This window comes from Ambystoma mexicanum, chromosome 1q (genome assembly GCF_040938575.1).
Source record: "Ambystoma mexicanum isolate Mex_15411 chromosome 1q, UKY_AmexF1_1, whole genome shotgun sequence".
Taxonomy (NCBI): Eukaryota; Metazoa; Chordata; class Amphibia; order Caudata; family Ambystomatidae; genus Ambystoma; species Ambystoma mexicanum.
The window spans coordinates 496991050-497007260 of NC_090922.1; the positions used below are offsets into that span (position 1 = coordinate 496991050).

The window sequence follows — 16211 nt, forward strand, 5'->3', positions numbered from 1 at the left end:
TGATGTATAGCAGATGTGAGAAATGTTATTTGCTCAGACAGCCATTTAGACCCTATCCTGATGATATCCTCAAAGAGATTAGTTTGCAATCGATGGAGCAAGTAGACTGACAGTAACCATGAAGAAAGCTGATGATGTCCCGACTAAGACTATGATGTAGATGCGTTAGACATGACACACACATGCATTCCTGCCCAAAGTTATCCAGACACTTAGGTCGCACTGCTCTTAGACTGAAAAAACATGCTCATTACTCATTTAGCTAGAGGACGGACACACCTTCGCTATGCAGTAACCAGAAGTTGCACAAGAATACTTATGAACTGCTTGCTGACGCATACATGTGACTAACATGAATGGCCATGTTAATAAAGATGGAAGCCACAGCCACATTGGAGGCCTGACATGCAGACTTTACTGAGATGCACAGACCAGGCTGTCAGTGCCGCTATTGTGCACAGCCTTGCCAAGGACACCGAGGGAGGGAACATTTCAACTTAAATAGAAGAGATATGACATCTGCAAGAGTAAAAGCCAAACATCCTCATAAAGTAATACCATGATGAAAGCTTAATTTTCTGTCTCAAGGCCTAGATTAGAGATGGTAACTTGTTAGGTATAAACAGCACCTCTGTAACTGTTCCACCACCTTGAATAGTTGCTCATGGGCTGGTACCCTTCCAAGGCAGCAAGGCTGAGAAGACCCTTGCTGGCCATTCCTTATCCACCTTCCACGCCAGCTCACAATTTGTTGTGAGGCCCAATAACAGCTAACTTGACATACCTGTAGTTGCGACATTTAGGAGGTGGTCGCAGGAGGAGCCACCCGATATAGCCTATACAATAGGGTTACAAACCCTGTATGTACTCCATATGTAGTTTACCTCACTAACCAATAATGTGGTACCTTAGGTTTGTTAAAATGTATCTTGTATGTTGTGACATCACTGGCCCTTAAAAGACTGTGATGAGCTTGAGACTGATGAGAAAGTATTGGAGAATTGCTTATTGTCCATTAACTTGATCCCTGTACCGAAAGCTTTCAATAAACAGTGATATTTGTCACATTGTTTGACTCTACCATGTTTTGGTGCAGGGGATTTCCTCGGCCCAGTTCCTCTTGCTTGTAATTAGGGAGATTAACAAAAGCTCACCTGATTTTACCCCCTTTTGTCATATGAATTTCTTCCACACTCTTTTAGCACACTGCCATATAACAATTCCTTGCACAACATTTACTCACTATCCCGCTGAGCTTCATAAACCCCAGCCCACATAATTCTATCATCCCTGACCTCAATATACTTCTTGACTTCCTCCGAACTAAAGACCCTGCTGATCCCATATGTGACTCCTATCTACAGAAACAGCATGCGCACACCTACTCACACTCAAGGCAACACTTGTGGCCTCATCTTTATTTCTTCCTCCCATACCCCATTTAGCTTACAATAGAACATTCCTTGTCCTACCCTCTCTCCTCCATCAACATATTTGTTACTTATCCTCCCTCCCCTGTCTATATTTTAGCAAAATATTAAAACTAATTTGCTGGCAACTTACTGGGCTGAAGACTCACCACTCGCCTTATTTCCACCTTTCACCTCCTCCAATACGCAGCCATTTAAAATGTTCATCCTGGCTTTCAGTGTCCCATTTGGAAATCACTATCCAGATAGCACAATAACCCCCTCCATCCCTCACATGCAGTCCTGAATCACCCCCTGAGATTAACCAGCTCAAGAGTAACGCGTGCCACCTTGAAGGGTGCCCTTGACACTCAATAAAGCTTTGGATGTTATTAAGTCCAATTAATTCACATTCTCATATCCTCCCCTAAATCTCACCCCATTAAACTCTCCTTTAACTAGAAAGCCATGCAGGCACTCCCTGTTCCTGATCTATTTACCCCTACCTCTCTGCTTACCACTTTACCCTGTACTTCTCTTCTAAGATGTCAAAAACCTCTGACTTCCTTGGCCCCCCCCACCTTTTTATTCCTCAGCTCCTCTCAGTACTACTCTAGCCAGCATTGACACCCCATCTATCTTGTGTTTCAGTGGGCCCATTATCTCCTCAAGCCATCAAAGATAAACACCTACTTTATAATCTGGTTTGCAAAGGTAGCGGACGCCCCTCTCTCGACAGAACAAGGGCTGATAACCTGTTCAGTGGTTATTAACCACTTGAGAGTTCGCAGCCACTGCTTTTACTCACTGTGCCTTTCACAGATGGGAAATATCCATCTGCATATCAGTCTTTGTCCTGCCCAGGGGCAGTCCAGCACCGAAATGCAATGGCAATTCCAACCTGAACGAGAGTACCACCAGCAACCCCATACACGTGTTTCACCCTTGTTGGGGATCATCAGTGAGGTGAAGCTGATGCCTCTCTAAGCACAGTGAGAGGGAGACCACGTCTGGTTGCCCCCAGGAGACCTAGTGTTACCAATCCCAGGTTCCTTGAAATTTAGTTTGCAAACCACTGAACAGGTTATCATGCCTTGTTCTTTCGAGAGAGGGGCGTCTGCTACCTTTTTTGTATTTTTGAAAGGAACTTGGGGTTGGTCACCCTAGGTTACCTGGGGGCAACCAGACGTGGACTCCCTGCTCACTGTGCTTAGAGAGGCTCAGCTTCACCTCACTGATGATGCCCAACAAGGCTGAAACATGTGTATGGGGTTGCTGATGGTACTCTTGTTCAGAGAGGAATTGCCATAGCATTTCGGTGCTGGACTGCCCTTGTGGGCGGGACAAAGACTGATATGCAAATGGCTATTTCCCATCTGTGAAGGTACAGTGAGCAAAAAGCAATGGCTGCGAACTCTCAATGTGGTTAATAACCACTGAACAGGTTATCATGCCTTGTTCTTTCGAGAGAGGGGCACCTGCTACCTTTTTTGTATTTTTGAAAGGAACTTGGGGTTGGTCACCCTAGGTTACCTGGGGGCAACCAGGCGTGGACTCCCTGCTCACTGTGCTTAGAGAGGCTCAGCTTCACCTCACTGATGATGCCCAACAAGGCTGAAACACGTGTATGGGGTTGCTCATGGTACTCTTGTTCAGAGAGGAATTGCCATAGCATTTCGGTGCTGGACTGCCCTTGTGGGCGGGACAAAGACTGATATGCAAATGGATATTTCCCATCTGTGAAGGTACAGTGAGCAAAAAGCAATGGCTGCGAACTCTCAATGTGGTTAATAACCACTGAACAGGTTATCATGCCTTGTTCTTTCGAGAGAGGGGCGCCTGCTACCTTTTTTGTACTTTATAATCTGCTCCTACCGATCCATCCTCTGGAACCTCTCATTCTCTAGTAGGAACTTCCCTGATTGCTTCTATGAAGCCACTGTTTTGTCTCTACTCAAGAAGCACTATGCTGACCCAAACATTTCAGCTAATTGCCAATCTTTTTCTCTTCTTTATCACTCATCAACTCCTGGAACAACTGGACTTTCGTAGAATCGCCAGTTAGTATGAAACAAATAATCAGTGGGACTTTAGTCGAATTGGGATCTGTATTCATCACTGCACAAAAACTGCCTGGTCAATGTCTCAAACATCCTCACTGTGGCAAATCAAGTTTGGCTCTCCTACACACTCATCCTGCAAGACCTCTCTGCATCCTTTCATACTGTGGATGACACTTCGCTACATCAAGAATTATCCAGCTCTGCACACTCTTTAATGTCTTTGACTGATCTAGCCTAGTACTCAGTCCCGGACAGCACAATACACAAACCGTATTGGTGGACCTGAGTGTTTGACAGTTTTCAGTGCCATCCAGATTGTCTGATTGCCAAAACGTTATGTTTATCTGCCTGGTGTGTGAATGTAGGACAGGCTTAGGCCAGCCCGTGAGTGAATATGCACATCTAGGTGGGACCGTGCACATTCTTCAATTCTTAAGATTTGCTTCAAATAGGGGTTGCAATCTCTAGGACCAAAATCGATTATACTGCCCAAGCTCTGTGTCCTTTATCGTCATCTCCAGTTTGTTCTTTTCGCTGCTGGAGACATTCTTTCTGGGCTGGTTCATTCACTTCTTGGATTAAATGCCCCTTGCTGGGACAGGTTCCAGGTAATTCTGCTGCCATCTTGTTGTTTTACCCCACTGGTACTAGAGCCAACAGGAAGGAAGAGTTTGTCATCCATCCTTGGACACCACCAGGCCGCCGCTATTCTTTATCTGGACCATCCTGGGTCACCTCTATTATTCCACCCATCATGGGACTATGTTCTGCTGTCTTGCTGCTCAGTCTTTCTTCTGGAGCTGTCCGGATCTGCTTTGTTGGGTTCCGACATCTCCACTTCTTTGTCATTGCTTCTTAACCTGGCGGGTGGGTCACCCTATGTCACTGTCTTTGAAAGCTGATTCTTCTTTTTTGGGGTGCCCGAGGCATTTTTTGTCTGGGAAGTAAGTCCCTTGGTATCATCAGATTTCATAAATGGTCATCTTCCCTCAGTCTGGTGGTAGTGGGGTTCTGAGGGTCCCCCTCTAGTATCGTACACTACTGAATGCTATGAGTCTGAACCCTTTTTTGCTTTCTGCCGTCCTGTGTACATGTGGTCTTAAAGCTGGAACTGGAGCACTTCAAAGGGGTCTCCGTTGATGTCTGTTGGGATTGGTTTCACCTTTTGTCTGTAGCTATGGGGAAGTACACAGACCTACCTGCCTTTCCCCATAACCTTGGTTCAGCCTTCTGGATTTGTCTTGTTAATTCCTATAGGGATATTTTGTGCAAGCTCCACTAAAGTGACCTTGAAAGGTGCTTACCTAAACACTGACATTTTTCATGGGTCTCTGGAGGTTTCTTCAAACGACTGAACATTTGCTAGGTACCACTGATTTACAAGATATTTTTTTTTATCTTTACATGTCCCTCCTTCGGTTCTACGTGATTTCACCGACGGAAAAGTCATCGTGGGACTTTTCATTGCCACCTATTTTTTGCCTAAAACCCTGTTTTTTTTTTTTAAAAAAATTATTTCAGTGGGGGTCCCCCCCCAGACCCCCCCCTACTTAAATAATCTTACCCCAACCCGCACAAAATTCCCCCCCCCCTAAAATAAATAAAAAAGAAAACCAGGGTTTTGGCGATGAAAAGTCCCGCGATGACTTTCCCGTCGACGAAATGCGTGTATACCCCTCCTTCCTAGGTAAAAATGTACTGTTGTTTGACATTTTGTTTCATGTTATGACCTGTAGTGTAATGGGGCTATTAAGTTCTGGTATTATACGTCTAACCATGTTCTGACTTTTAGTAACCCCATTGAGCATTGTTGGAAATGTTTTAAACCTTATACTTCTTCTAGGTACTGTATCACGTACATGGTCCACATATGCATGAATAACTTTACTGTGCATTAAAGGTTGTGTAGATTACAGTGACTATTCATGTACAACTATGGGTCCTGGGTCTTTGTGAAAGCATTCTTTTTATTGACTATGGCTGCTTTGTCCATCCCAGCTCTTAGACTTGTAAGTACTCTGCTTACCACCAGGTATTGGCATGCTTTTATCTTAGACAAGGGTGTGACCTTTTACTGTTTTAATACATAGACCTTTTCTTACTATGTGTTATGTTTAACTCAAAGAACATATTTGACCTTATAATTTGTATATTTATAATTGTATAATGAACCGTATACTTTCCAGAGTACAAGTGTAGTGTGTTCTTTGGAGTAACTTCTGAAACTAACCCTACTTCAGTGCCAGCCCACCACCTCCCTTCCAACTGTTAAGCCATTGCTACCCTTAAAGTGGTTTGGACTATCCTTTTTTTGGAAACCCTGTCTTGCCGTTAGGTTACATAGTTGTACACCACTCACTTGAGGGTTGTAGAAACATCTCTCTAATACTATGTTTGAGGGTCACTGATTTCTGTCTTACACTACAGTCCGCGGATGTACACAATTGGAGTGGCAGGTTTACGCGCCACTGGTGTCCTGCATGTGGACACAATGGAAAGGTTTGTCTGAGTGTCAAAAGCAGCCCACCTTGGGTCCCTTGGGTCTAGTTGGAGAGGTATGTCTGAGTATTACTAGTAACTACTGTGAGGGTGGGTTGGAGAACTACCACAGACTGTATGTGAGGAAGAATCTGAGCTGCTTGGTGTTGACAGGGCAACACTGGATAGGTAATGGCCCATGTTCCCACCAAAGTGATTGAGTGGTGTTCCCTACTGCATCAAACATGTTATTGCCCGACAAATGTGAGATGGCACCACGTCTATATGGATGCATGCTCGGGGCATGGACTGCTGTCTCAACCTATCGTCAGTTTCCATCAGAGTGTAGCTATGGTCCATGCAATCTGTTTCCTAAAGATGGCGTAATCAAACCTCATTATGTGTCTATTGGATTTGTAGGTTGAAGGCTTTTGATATTCCACTGGTTCATTAAGGGGTGGTGCCATCATCCAGCAGTACAGGAGTGTGCACAGTCAGACTCAATTATCCCAAGAGCCGTGGCCATCTTCCATCATTCAAGGCAGATCAGTGATATTCGCCCATGCACAGCTCTAAATAGAGCCGAAAATAGCAACACATATGACTTAGGCACTATAGGGTGCTAAGAAAAAAAAGGATTAATCAGAAGCTATTATCTTATGTCTTCACACTCTGCTGCAATGTGTGAAAAATGCCAAACATAACACAATTTTCAAATGAATGTAAATTGCTTACCGATCTGAGCTTCGAATATGAAGTTTTGACAGGAGGTTACGTTTGGATCACACTCCACCAGTTCGCCAGAACACGTTGTGCCATTTCTGTTGGAACATTTGTGACACTTGATAGAATTTCCTAGAACAAAAAGCCACATAAGCCACATCTTGTGTTACTGACTTTGTAGGATAGAAATTGTCATGCGTTCATTGTGGCCTGAAAGCAGTAGATAGATGCTGGGCATGCTCATAGAGGCCACACAATCGCAGTTGCGGCCAAGAACAAGTATCTTGCACTGATAGCAGAGCTTACAGCTTAAGGTCCATAGACGATAATTATGAATTCAGAGGTTCAGTACATTTTTGGCTGTCATTTCATTACCATCACTTTGGGGGTGATAATGGAATTAATGCCAGTTAATTGCCAGTTGTGGCAAATTCTGAGATTGCACTAAAGTGTAGGATTTACCTCCTGCCACTGGCTGGACTTAAATCCTCCATGTTAAGGCCTATATTTGATACCTCCAAAACCCCCATGGTATCCAGTGGACTCAAGGGGACTAACACTGCCACCCTGCCACTCGTAATCCAAGGATAACTCTGACAAACTGAGGTGTGTTAGCAGCAATCAAGTTTGGCACTAATTCTGATGCCACTATAGCCACACCCATAATGAGGCCATATCGTCTTTTGTTACTTGAAGACATGGGAGAGTTGAAGGAAGTATGGCCAGGTAACAACCGCCTTGAGAAATTGTCTGGAGTACTTGGTTATTTAGGCAAAGGTGTTGGCACACAGTCATTCAGTATGGAGGTTGCTATGGAGAGGTTTGGTAAATTCAGTTTGGAGACAGGATTATGGCACTTGGGAGATGGTGGCCTGATTGTTGAGGGAAATTACTCTTCTGTGTTAGTTTTGGGTTGATTGTTTCACTGGAGACACAGCAAAGAATGCAAAGGAAAAGATCTCGAAACACTCCATCTCACCTGTGCCGCAGTCCACAGAGAGGCGAGGTTATTTCATTTCTATTGGCACTTTACACCACTACAATTGTTCACAGAGGACATAGCGCTTGTAGTAAAAAAAGAAAATGCTGTGGTGAGACTTGTGAATATGTTTGTTTAATTCTGTAACAATCATGATGCCGCTGATAAGTCGACTATAATGACACCAGGATAATGAAATAGGCAGAGCAGGTGTTTATCAGTGATTGATCAATATTATGACCAGGCCTACAGATAAACTCCATGCCAATCCCGTCTACTTCCTAAAAACTGGCAAATACAGCTAACAAAAAAACTGAGAGATAAATGTTCTCAACAAAACCTATGAAACAATTGAAACACAGGATCTTGCCATCCTGCTTCCACAGGCACAGCTCCACAGACTCGTTGGAGTCAGTGGAAGGATCAGGGCAGTGCCACAGGAGGAGCAGAGCTCTGATTGCTGCCTGATCTGAAGAGCAGCTTTAAGGTCAAATGCATCATTTAATTTGCATGACATACTAGGTGCAGTGTATTTAGACTTAAACATAGATATCAGATTTAAAATCCAAGTAAGCATGGGAAGTTCGTTTAATACTCCCTACATTGTCATTTTCAAACAACTTCTTCAAATATGGAGTAAACTACTCCCACTTCAGAATCTTGGCACTGAGTATCTAAATAGGTTGAAACAAGAGTCAGCTGAAGTGCACATATAGAAGGCTTTTCAATTAATTTCCCGAAAACAGTGATGAATGGTGGTGCATCATATATGTGTCAAGAGAATTCCATTTTTGGGCACATACAAAAGAGAGGGAGGCCCCTTCCTATTTTTCTGAATGATGTCTTCATTGATATAGCAAGTACCAAAAAGCACAGCCAGGGTTCATTTGTATTGAAGGAATGTGTCTGACATGATGACTGGGGCTTGCCCAAGACAGAATTGTGTATCATGCAAGGGACCCAGGGACGTCATTTCACCAAAATGCCAGGGGTAGCGGAAGTGACATCACACGACCCTTGACCCCTGATGACATCACAGGAAGTGATGTCATTTGACCCCACCCCAAAGTGATATTGCGGGAAGCGATGGAACACGACCTTTCACCTGTTGACAAAACAGGAAGTGGCATCACATAGCATTGTGCACTACGAAAAATATGGTGCTGATTTCACTATAATGTGATGTACATTTCATACAAGAATGGATTGCCGTATGTATCGTTAAGATCAGTGTGTATAGGCCAATATTACCAAATTACTGTGAATGCAGGCAGACGTCTACGACCAAATGATAATGATGTGTTATTATATAGCACTTACGCTTAAGCACTTCATATAGAAAAAAATATGCACCCAATATCACCCAACCTGTGTGGGTACTCGTTTATCGACCTTAGAAGGATGAAAGGTTGAGTTGAGGCGTTTAAGAACAGACTAAATCAGTGACCCACCCCCTGAAGTGTGCCTGAAATAAACCTTCCAATGAGTCTAGCAATTATTGTATAGAATTCCAGAAAGACACATTATTTGGTATTCCTATTCTTTCTTATTTAGGGTCAGTGCTGAAAGTGTTAGACTTGTGCACTCCTGTTCTTATTTTTCTTATTAAGGCCAGCCACTCCAGAAGTAAAGAGCCACGTGGTGCAGGTCGCAAGGGAGACCTCTGGCGACCCCTAAATGACATTCCTGAGAGGACCTTGATTAATATGTTTTGGGATGAGTGACAGCCAGTGAGGAGCTTCTACAGTGCCTTCTGGCTAAACCCCTTTTGAAAGTTTATTATGCAAAGCCCGTTAACCAGCTGCATTTGGGGCAGTGATCTGGGGCAATTCAATGGGTTCTTCCCTAAGCACCTTAGAAAGCACATTTCTGAAAAGTAGATTGCGAGCTAGCCCTGGCAGACAGACATATATGTTAATAAAGTCTCTCCTGCTGAAGAGTTTTCAGCTTTTATGAAGTGCTACTGCTTTGGCTCCATTTTAATTTTTACTTTTGTGAAAGCAAATGTATTAAGTTTCCCTGTTCAATTTTCATATTCTCATGTTTCATAGCAAAATAATAAGGGTTGACACGTATTCCACGCTACAAAATGGCTTCGTAATATACACATATATTACAGTATAATAATAGTAACAGCAACTACTGCATATATTCACTTTACATAGTAGAAGCCTCCCTGATAACAGTGGTGAAAGATTAACTCTTTCTTAGAACGCCAACCCCTTGTTACATTTACTGCTTGCAAACCCTGGTTGCGCATTAAGGGCCTGATTCATGGAAATATTTACGTGGCAAATAGTGGACTTTCGGGCCACACTGCATGCGTTATCCCTTTCGTCGATTCATGTAGAGCGTGGGCGTGGCTTGCGCAGAGGGCTGGGAACCGGGCAGAACACAGAAAATGCGGAAGTACGTGTGAAAAAGTGGGCGTTACAAGCGACAGCTCGGAGGGAGTCCCTTGCATGCCCACAATTGCACCAAACGATACGTATTCACGGAACCACCCGCGCAGCCTATAGGCAGAGAACTGGCCATGCAAATACCTGATCTCAACCGCTGCCCGAAGGCAGGCGTACAGACACTTGCGCACAGGAATCAGTGCGCAGAGGTTGGATTGTATGTTGGATTTAGGGCTGCGTGCACAGGGCTGTCACAAGGGGGGGCAGGAGGGGCAAACTTCCCCGGGCCTCGCGCTTGGGGGTTCCTTGCCCATCCCCCCTAAGTAGAAGGCAGCAGAGTCCAACCATGTCCTTTATTCACACGGGGGACTGGGCGGTCTGTTCTCTTCCCCTGTAATGATTTTGCAGCAGCAGGGCTCACAACAGAGGCTACGGTGGGGGCAAAGGGACCGGCCGCTGCCCCACCTGCTCTGCTACACAAGGTGCATGGTCGGAGATGACGGCTTTTACAAGCTGAGCAAGCAGATGACCCTGATAAACATTTGCTTCTGTATTGTTTGTCACTAGCACTGCAGATGAAGACTGACATGACACGATGGATCCCCAGCTGCCTCTCCTACTTCTTTCCCATGTTCAATGTGTTTCTGTCTCCTCACTTTTCCTCTTCCACTGTCTCCATGTTTCTTCTTCTCTCTAAAGATTCCTCTGCATTCTGCCATTGCTTCTTTCTTTCTCGCTTTATCTCTCTTGTCTGGGACGTTCTCATTTGTACCTCTACAGCATTATCTTGTTCTTTTTTTCAGTACCGTTTTCTTTGACATTTTCAATAACCTTATGGTCTCCTTTTGTCCTTTCTGTATCTTGCCTATTGTTTATTTCTCGTTTGCATGCAAACATGGCACGTTTGTTCTTCATCGTGCTTCTTTTTTTAATCGTCTTTCCCTACCTCGTGTGTTGTTTTGCTATGTTATCCTTTGATTATCATGGTCACTTTTGTTTCTTATTTTTGTCCATCTCCCATCTCTTTCCCTCCCTCCCTCCCTCCCTCCCTCCCTCCCTCCCTCCCTCCCTCCCTCCCTCCCTCCCTCCCTCCCTCCCTCCCTCCCTCCCTCCCTTCCTTCCTTCCTTCCTTCCTTCCTTCCTTCCTTCCTTCCTTCCTTCCTTCCTTCCTTCCTTCCTTCCTTCCTTCCTTCCTTCCTTCCTTCCTTCCTTCCTTCCTTCCTTCCTTCCTTCCTTCCTTCCTTCCTTCCTTCCTTCCTTCCTTCCTTCCTTCCTTCCTTCCTTCCTTCCTCCCTCCCTCCCTTCCTTCCTTCCTTCCTCCCTCCCTCCCTCCCTCCAACCGAGGGCCTAATTCTGAGTGCCAGCGAGTTTGCCATGAAAATCTGACATTCTCCCTGCCAAATACTTCCTCCACCATTCTGATGGCCATATTCTGAGGTGCATGTAAAGTTAGAAAAGTGTCGTTCCCTTAAGAGACAACACTTTTCTAAATTTCACCACATGCATTTCAAATGTGAAAGTTCCGCATTAGACTATAATCAGACACTTTCAGCCAAAGTGCGAGTGTCCTGCTTTGCTGCTTGACAACATCCTTGGCAACGGCCACAAATGCATGGCGGTTGCTGCCAAGGTATTCTCCAGTATTTACTCCTTTCTAAAGTTGATATAAAAAGCAGCATAATTCGGCACTTGGGAGGTATGGTTAGTGGGGAAAAAAACAAGCAGGTTTCAATCCGAAGCGTCCAGAATTGTTTGAACATTTCTGTGTATATGGCTTCAAAATACATTCACTAATGGCCCAAAAGATGGCAAGAAGAGCCGCTGTGAAGCGGATTTAATTTCGCGCCGTACACATGCTAATACAATTACATACGATTAATAAACCAGCTAGGAGACACAGCAGAATATAGGCGAATGTCTAGTGCAACATTCATGTAATGAATGTTACTACATCCAGGGGAGGAATTGGGCCGGAACAGTATGGATTTGTGCTTCGGCAAAATCCGTCAGAAAAGATCTGCTGCCATCCAGGGCAGCTGCCAGGTCTGGAAAAGATGCAGGGCTGCATTCATATCCGGACTGCCAGGACTCGGGGCGAGCGAGCCTTTTGGTTGTCGACCCTGCGCTTCTATCCTGGGCTACAACCAAAGACCTGTGGCTATAGCCCGCCCAGACCCCATCTAGCACCGCCTCTGCTGACATCTGGAAAATGCCTTGATTGTGAAAGAAAATGGGTGCAGTGTATGTTAACGTCACCTCACAGGTGCCATACTGTAACTCCTTTTTTTATTAAATGCATAAATAGTGTTCTGCAGGGAGAATGCCTTCACAGTACCTGCCCTGTATTAATCACGTGCAATATTCCCATTGCCAGGCTGTAAGGCTTTCATGGCTGTAAACCACTGTCTTTTTTTTACAGAATATGGTGTTTTTAAGAAAAAGTGTAGTTCATCATTGGAACAACATATTTCTATTTTTACACAGACCTGATTCTGAGCTTGTCATAACATTTGAGTGGAAACCAGACGTTCTTGCCTCCAGGTTCTTGCACCACCATTCTGATGTGGATGAAAGGATTGAAGGGGAGATGTGCTTTCCTGCAACAAAATCTGCTAAAACATCTTGTTGTAGGAGAAACATGTGCTCCAGTGGCACTACAAGCATTTCTTTAAAAACTGCAATTTAGAAAAGGTGTGCTGCAGTCTGGGAAATGTTATTCTTTAAAAAGGGAAAACGTGTGCAATGGAGATAAATGGTAACTAACATAAGCCATATTTTAACTCTTATTTTTTTACATACAAAAACAGGCCTCTGCCAGGAGATTACCATCGCAGTTACTGCCTTCGATTCCTGGTGATTTCCAGGGCCGTTTCAGGCCGTATATCAGGCACATGCAATAGCCAAAGCTTCCATGTTCCTGCACCAAATTCTTTCTTTGTTAAAACATGGTGCTTTTAAGGAAAGTGTTCCTCGTTTATGGAAGAACACTTTCCTATATTTGCATGCACCTGAGAATTCCGCCCTCAAGCAGGTCTGTGTACCATTGTCGAACTACAAGGCGAGAACACGTAGTAGTGAACAAAAGTGAATATTTCCATGTGAGCCTGCCATTTTCGTATTACTGCACAATATGGTACTCTATAGAAAAGGTTCCTTCGGCACCAGATGAACACTTTTCTAATTGAACACTAAGCTCAAAATCAAGCTCTCAGAATGGTGGGGCAGGAAATGGTCAGTCAGCATTTCGGCTTTCCACACAACGTTCAATTTAGGAATAGAAGTGGGCCTTAACTGGAGAAACAAAAATGCCCTTTTTTAATTATCACACTTCCTGGTAGTCCTGACAGACTTCGGCAGGCTGTGTTGTTTCTTTCCTGGACTGATAAGTAAGGGGGCCTGGGGGCATTGTGTCAATAGAGGGGTGAGGCAATCACTTGGGAGGACGGGAGTGAAGCAAATGAACTGGGCACAAGAACATCCTCTCTCCTGGTGAGACCATGAGGCTCCCGCCACACCACACCATCAGTTATTAAGACACATAAGCATACCATGTTTTGCAGTCATGGCAAAGGCAGTAGTTGCAGGACCAAATACAGGGAGAAAAGTTTATCTTCTTGGCCTTGCAGGAGTTGAACATGTGAGCTGCAAATGAGCACTAATCACAGCTGCACCTAAACCACTGAACTGTCCGTTAGCAACTGCTGGGAATTTCCAGGAAACCCACATACATTTAATGAAGAAATTCTCCTGTTGGGATGGTTCCCTGGTATGCCAGGGGTCGTGTGGAGGTCTGCCCGAATCTTAAGGGCCCAACACCCTTACCCAGAATAAACGGAGGACTCAGCCAACAGCAAATAAGAACTGTGGCTTATTACAAAAAAACAACAGGGCTCATACAAGACAATCAAGGTTCTCCAGTGCTAGCGCTTCATTATCACAGGAACGCTTTATCTGTTTCAACCAGTGGGTGGTGCTGTGGCATGGTTGACTAAACTCCTGTAGTAAGCAGCAAAGCGACCTATATAAACCTCGGAACACTTGGCGTAGTGAGAGAGTTGTCGTCGAAGCCTCATTCTAGGTAACAAGTATAGGTTGATGACTTCTTGCCCCGCATTGTTTTGGTGAGGGGACCTCCTGAATGAAACTATTCCCTGACCCACATTGTATCACTGCACTACAGAGAGGACAGTGTAACAGAAATTGACCTTTCAAACGAGGCGTAAAATGAGGAACACGGCAAAGAGAGAGATCTAGAGAGAGCGAGAGGGAGAGGGGAGAGCGAGGGAGACCGACAGAGACAGAGAAAGCGAGAGAGATAGAAAAGAGAGAGAGAGTAGAGAGAGAGAAAGAGAAGAGAGGGTGCGTGATGGAGAGAGAGGATGAGGGCTAGTTTGAAATGCCAATATTGTCTATTGTGCAGTGAAGTAGGTGGAGCAGAAGCAGAGGTGACAGATACATATACATGTCAGGGGTATAACTACAGAAGGGGAGCAGGAGGGGAGATATAAAAGAGACACTTCAGACCCTGAGGGGTGCAAACCGCATACAGAGGAGATAGGAGAGACACATTTTAATACTCATGGGGTACAGAATAAATAGCACAAACATTGCATAATTGCAGTAAATATTGGACTAAACTGACAGCTATCTGTCACCTCCACACCAGCAGTGCATGCAATAGCTTTTGACCCTTTTGTTTCATCTTCTGAATTCCTGGAGGCTGTGTAACGGCTCGGGCAATTCACTCTAAATGCCAGTTTAAATGTGAATTTATAGTTCAGCCGTTTCTGACCTGTAAATTGCACGCTTGTCTCTGCAGCCGACGCTCAACTGGCTGAGCTATGTGGTATGGCGCATGTCCCTGATGTCAGAGAGAGCAGACTCACCTGCAGCTATGAGAGCGAAGAGGAGACTGGTGAGGAAGGCCCACATGTTGATGAAGAGAATGTGTCTGGAGGTGCAGTGCAGACGTCCGGAGCTGAATCTCTTCTGTCTTGTCTCTCCCTCAGGATGCTGTCTTTATAGCCTGTTCTGTAGCCTCGGGAGGTTTTGGGTACACGTGCTACAATGTGATTGGGGAAGGACGCACATCCTGTCTGGCTGCTCCGACTCCTACTTGGCAGTCTCCCTGGAATACAATGCCCCAGCCGCCCCCACTAAAACTCCACCGACCTCGCTGTACATGAAAGCCATCCTTTGCACGTCCCGGGTGCACGATTGCAGAGCATTTCTCACTAAAGTAAAGGTGATTTAATAGACCTGGAAATGAACACAATTGTATGTTCATGGGTTAAGACTTCAATAGCGAGTCGCAGTTGGTGCAAGGGCAAGTCCACAAGTTCAATGTAAACGTTATAATACCTATAACAAAGGAAGATATATTGTGTGATTGTCATTGTACAGAACCCAAATAAGGGAATTCACCAAATTAGCTAGCACAGTAGCTCCTATTTATAAAGACTTGAATATAGTTCAGGAAAAGATGGGGTAAAACCAATCCATCCTATCAAACATTGTATTATAAGCTGGAAAGAGAGGGGCAAAGTAGATGTCCATAGCATAGTGCTTGGTGTTATAGGTTTACAGTTTGAACCCTTATCACTAATAGAATAGAGCTTTGATGATGAAGACCTGGCCTCTCGTATCCTGGTCTTGCTGGTCAAGCCGCCCAAACGTCAGCATCAATATGCCCTAGAAGGAATACAAACGTGAATCGTACTCGGATTTACAGCCTTCAATGAAAGGTTACCTGGAGATAGACCTGCAAAAGCGACGTATCACAATGGTCCCAATAGCATCAATATTCATTATATCTTACGTGTCTTGTGAACCTTTAAGATCATTCGAGATTTGTTCGTAATAATTCAATCTGATGGGGTTGCTTGCAAGCTCGCAACCAAGTTGTCCCCTGAGCCCCATTTTGTGGCATAGAGAGGGGAGGCCACTGACACCGTTGCTGTGGCATATCATTAAATATACTGCTGCATTGGTGCCCCATTGACCCGGGACACTGTCGGTTCAACTCTGGCGCACATCCGAAGTGCTCACAAGTGCCAATGCCATATTAGCACCGGTGGACGCGCATCTCGAGCACGCATCTGAAGTGCTCACAAGTGTGGCTGTTTGGCTGAAAGCAAGAAGCAAGAAGCTCTGAATCTAA

The 16211-nt window shown here is 44.6% G+C and overlaps 1 protein-coding gene across 1 annotated transcript in view; it reads right to left on the reverse strand.

Annotated features, from left to right (window-relative positions):
* LOC138529508 (phospholipase A2 inhibitor and Ly6/PLAUR domain-containing protein-like) overlaps positions 1–15088 on the reverse strand; it is a 144453-nt gene extending 129365 nt beyond the window's left edge. The window contains exons 1-2 of the mRNA XM_069640837.1: positions 14938–15088; positions 6686–6805 (exon numbers count right to left, since the gene is read on the reverse strand). Coding sequence (XP_069496938.1) covers positions 6686–6805; positions 14938–14983 — 166 coding nt within the window. The 5' untranslated portion in view covers positions 14984–15088. The remainder of the gene's footprint in view (positions 1–6685; positions 6806–14937) is intronic.
* Between the last annotated feature and the right edge of the window lie 1123 nt (positions 15089–16211).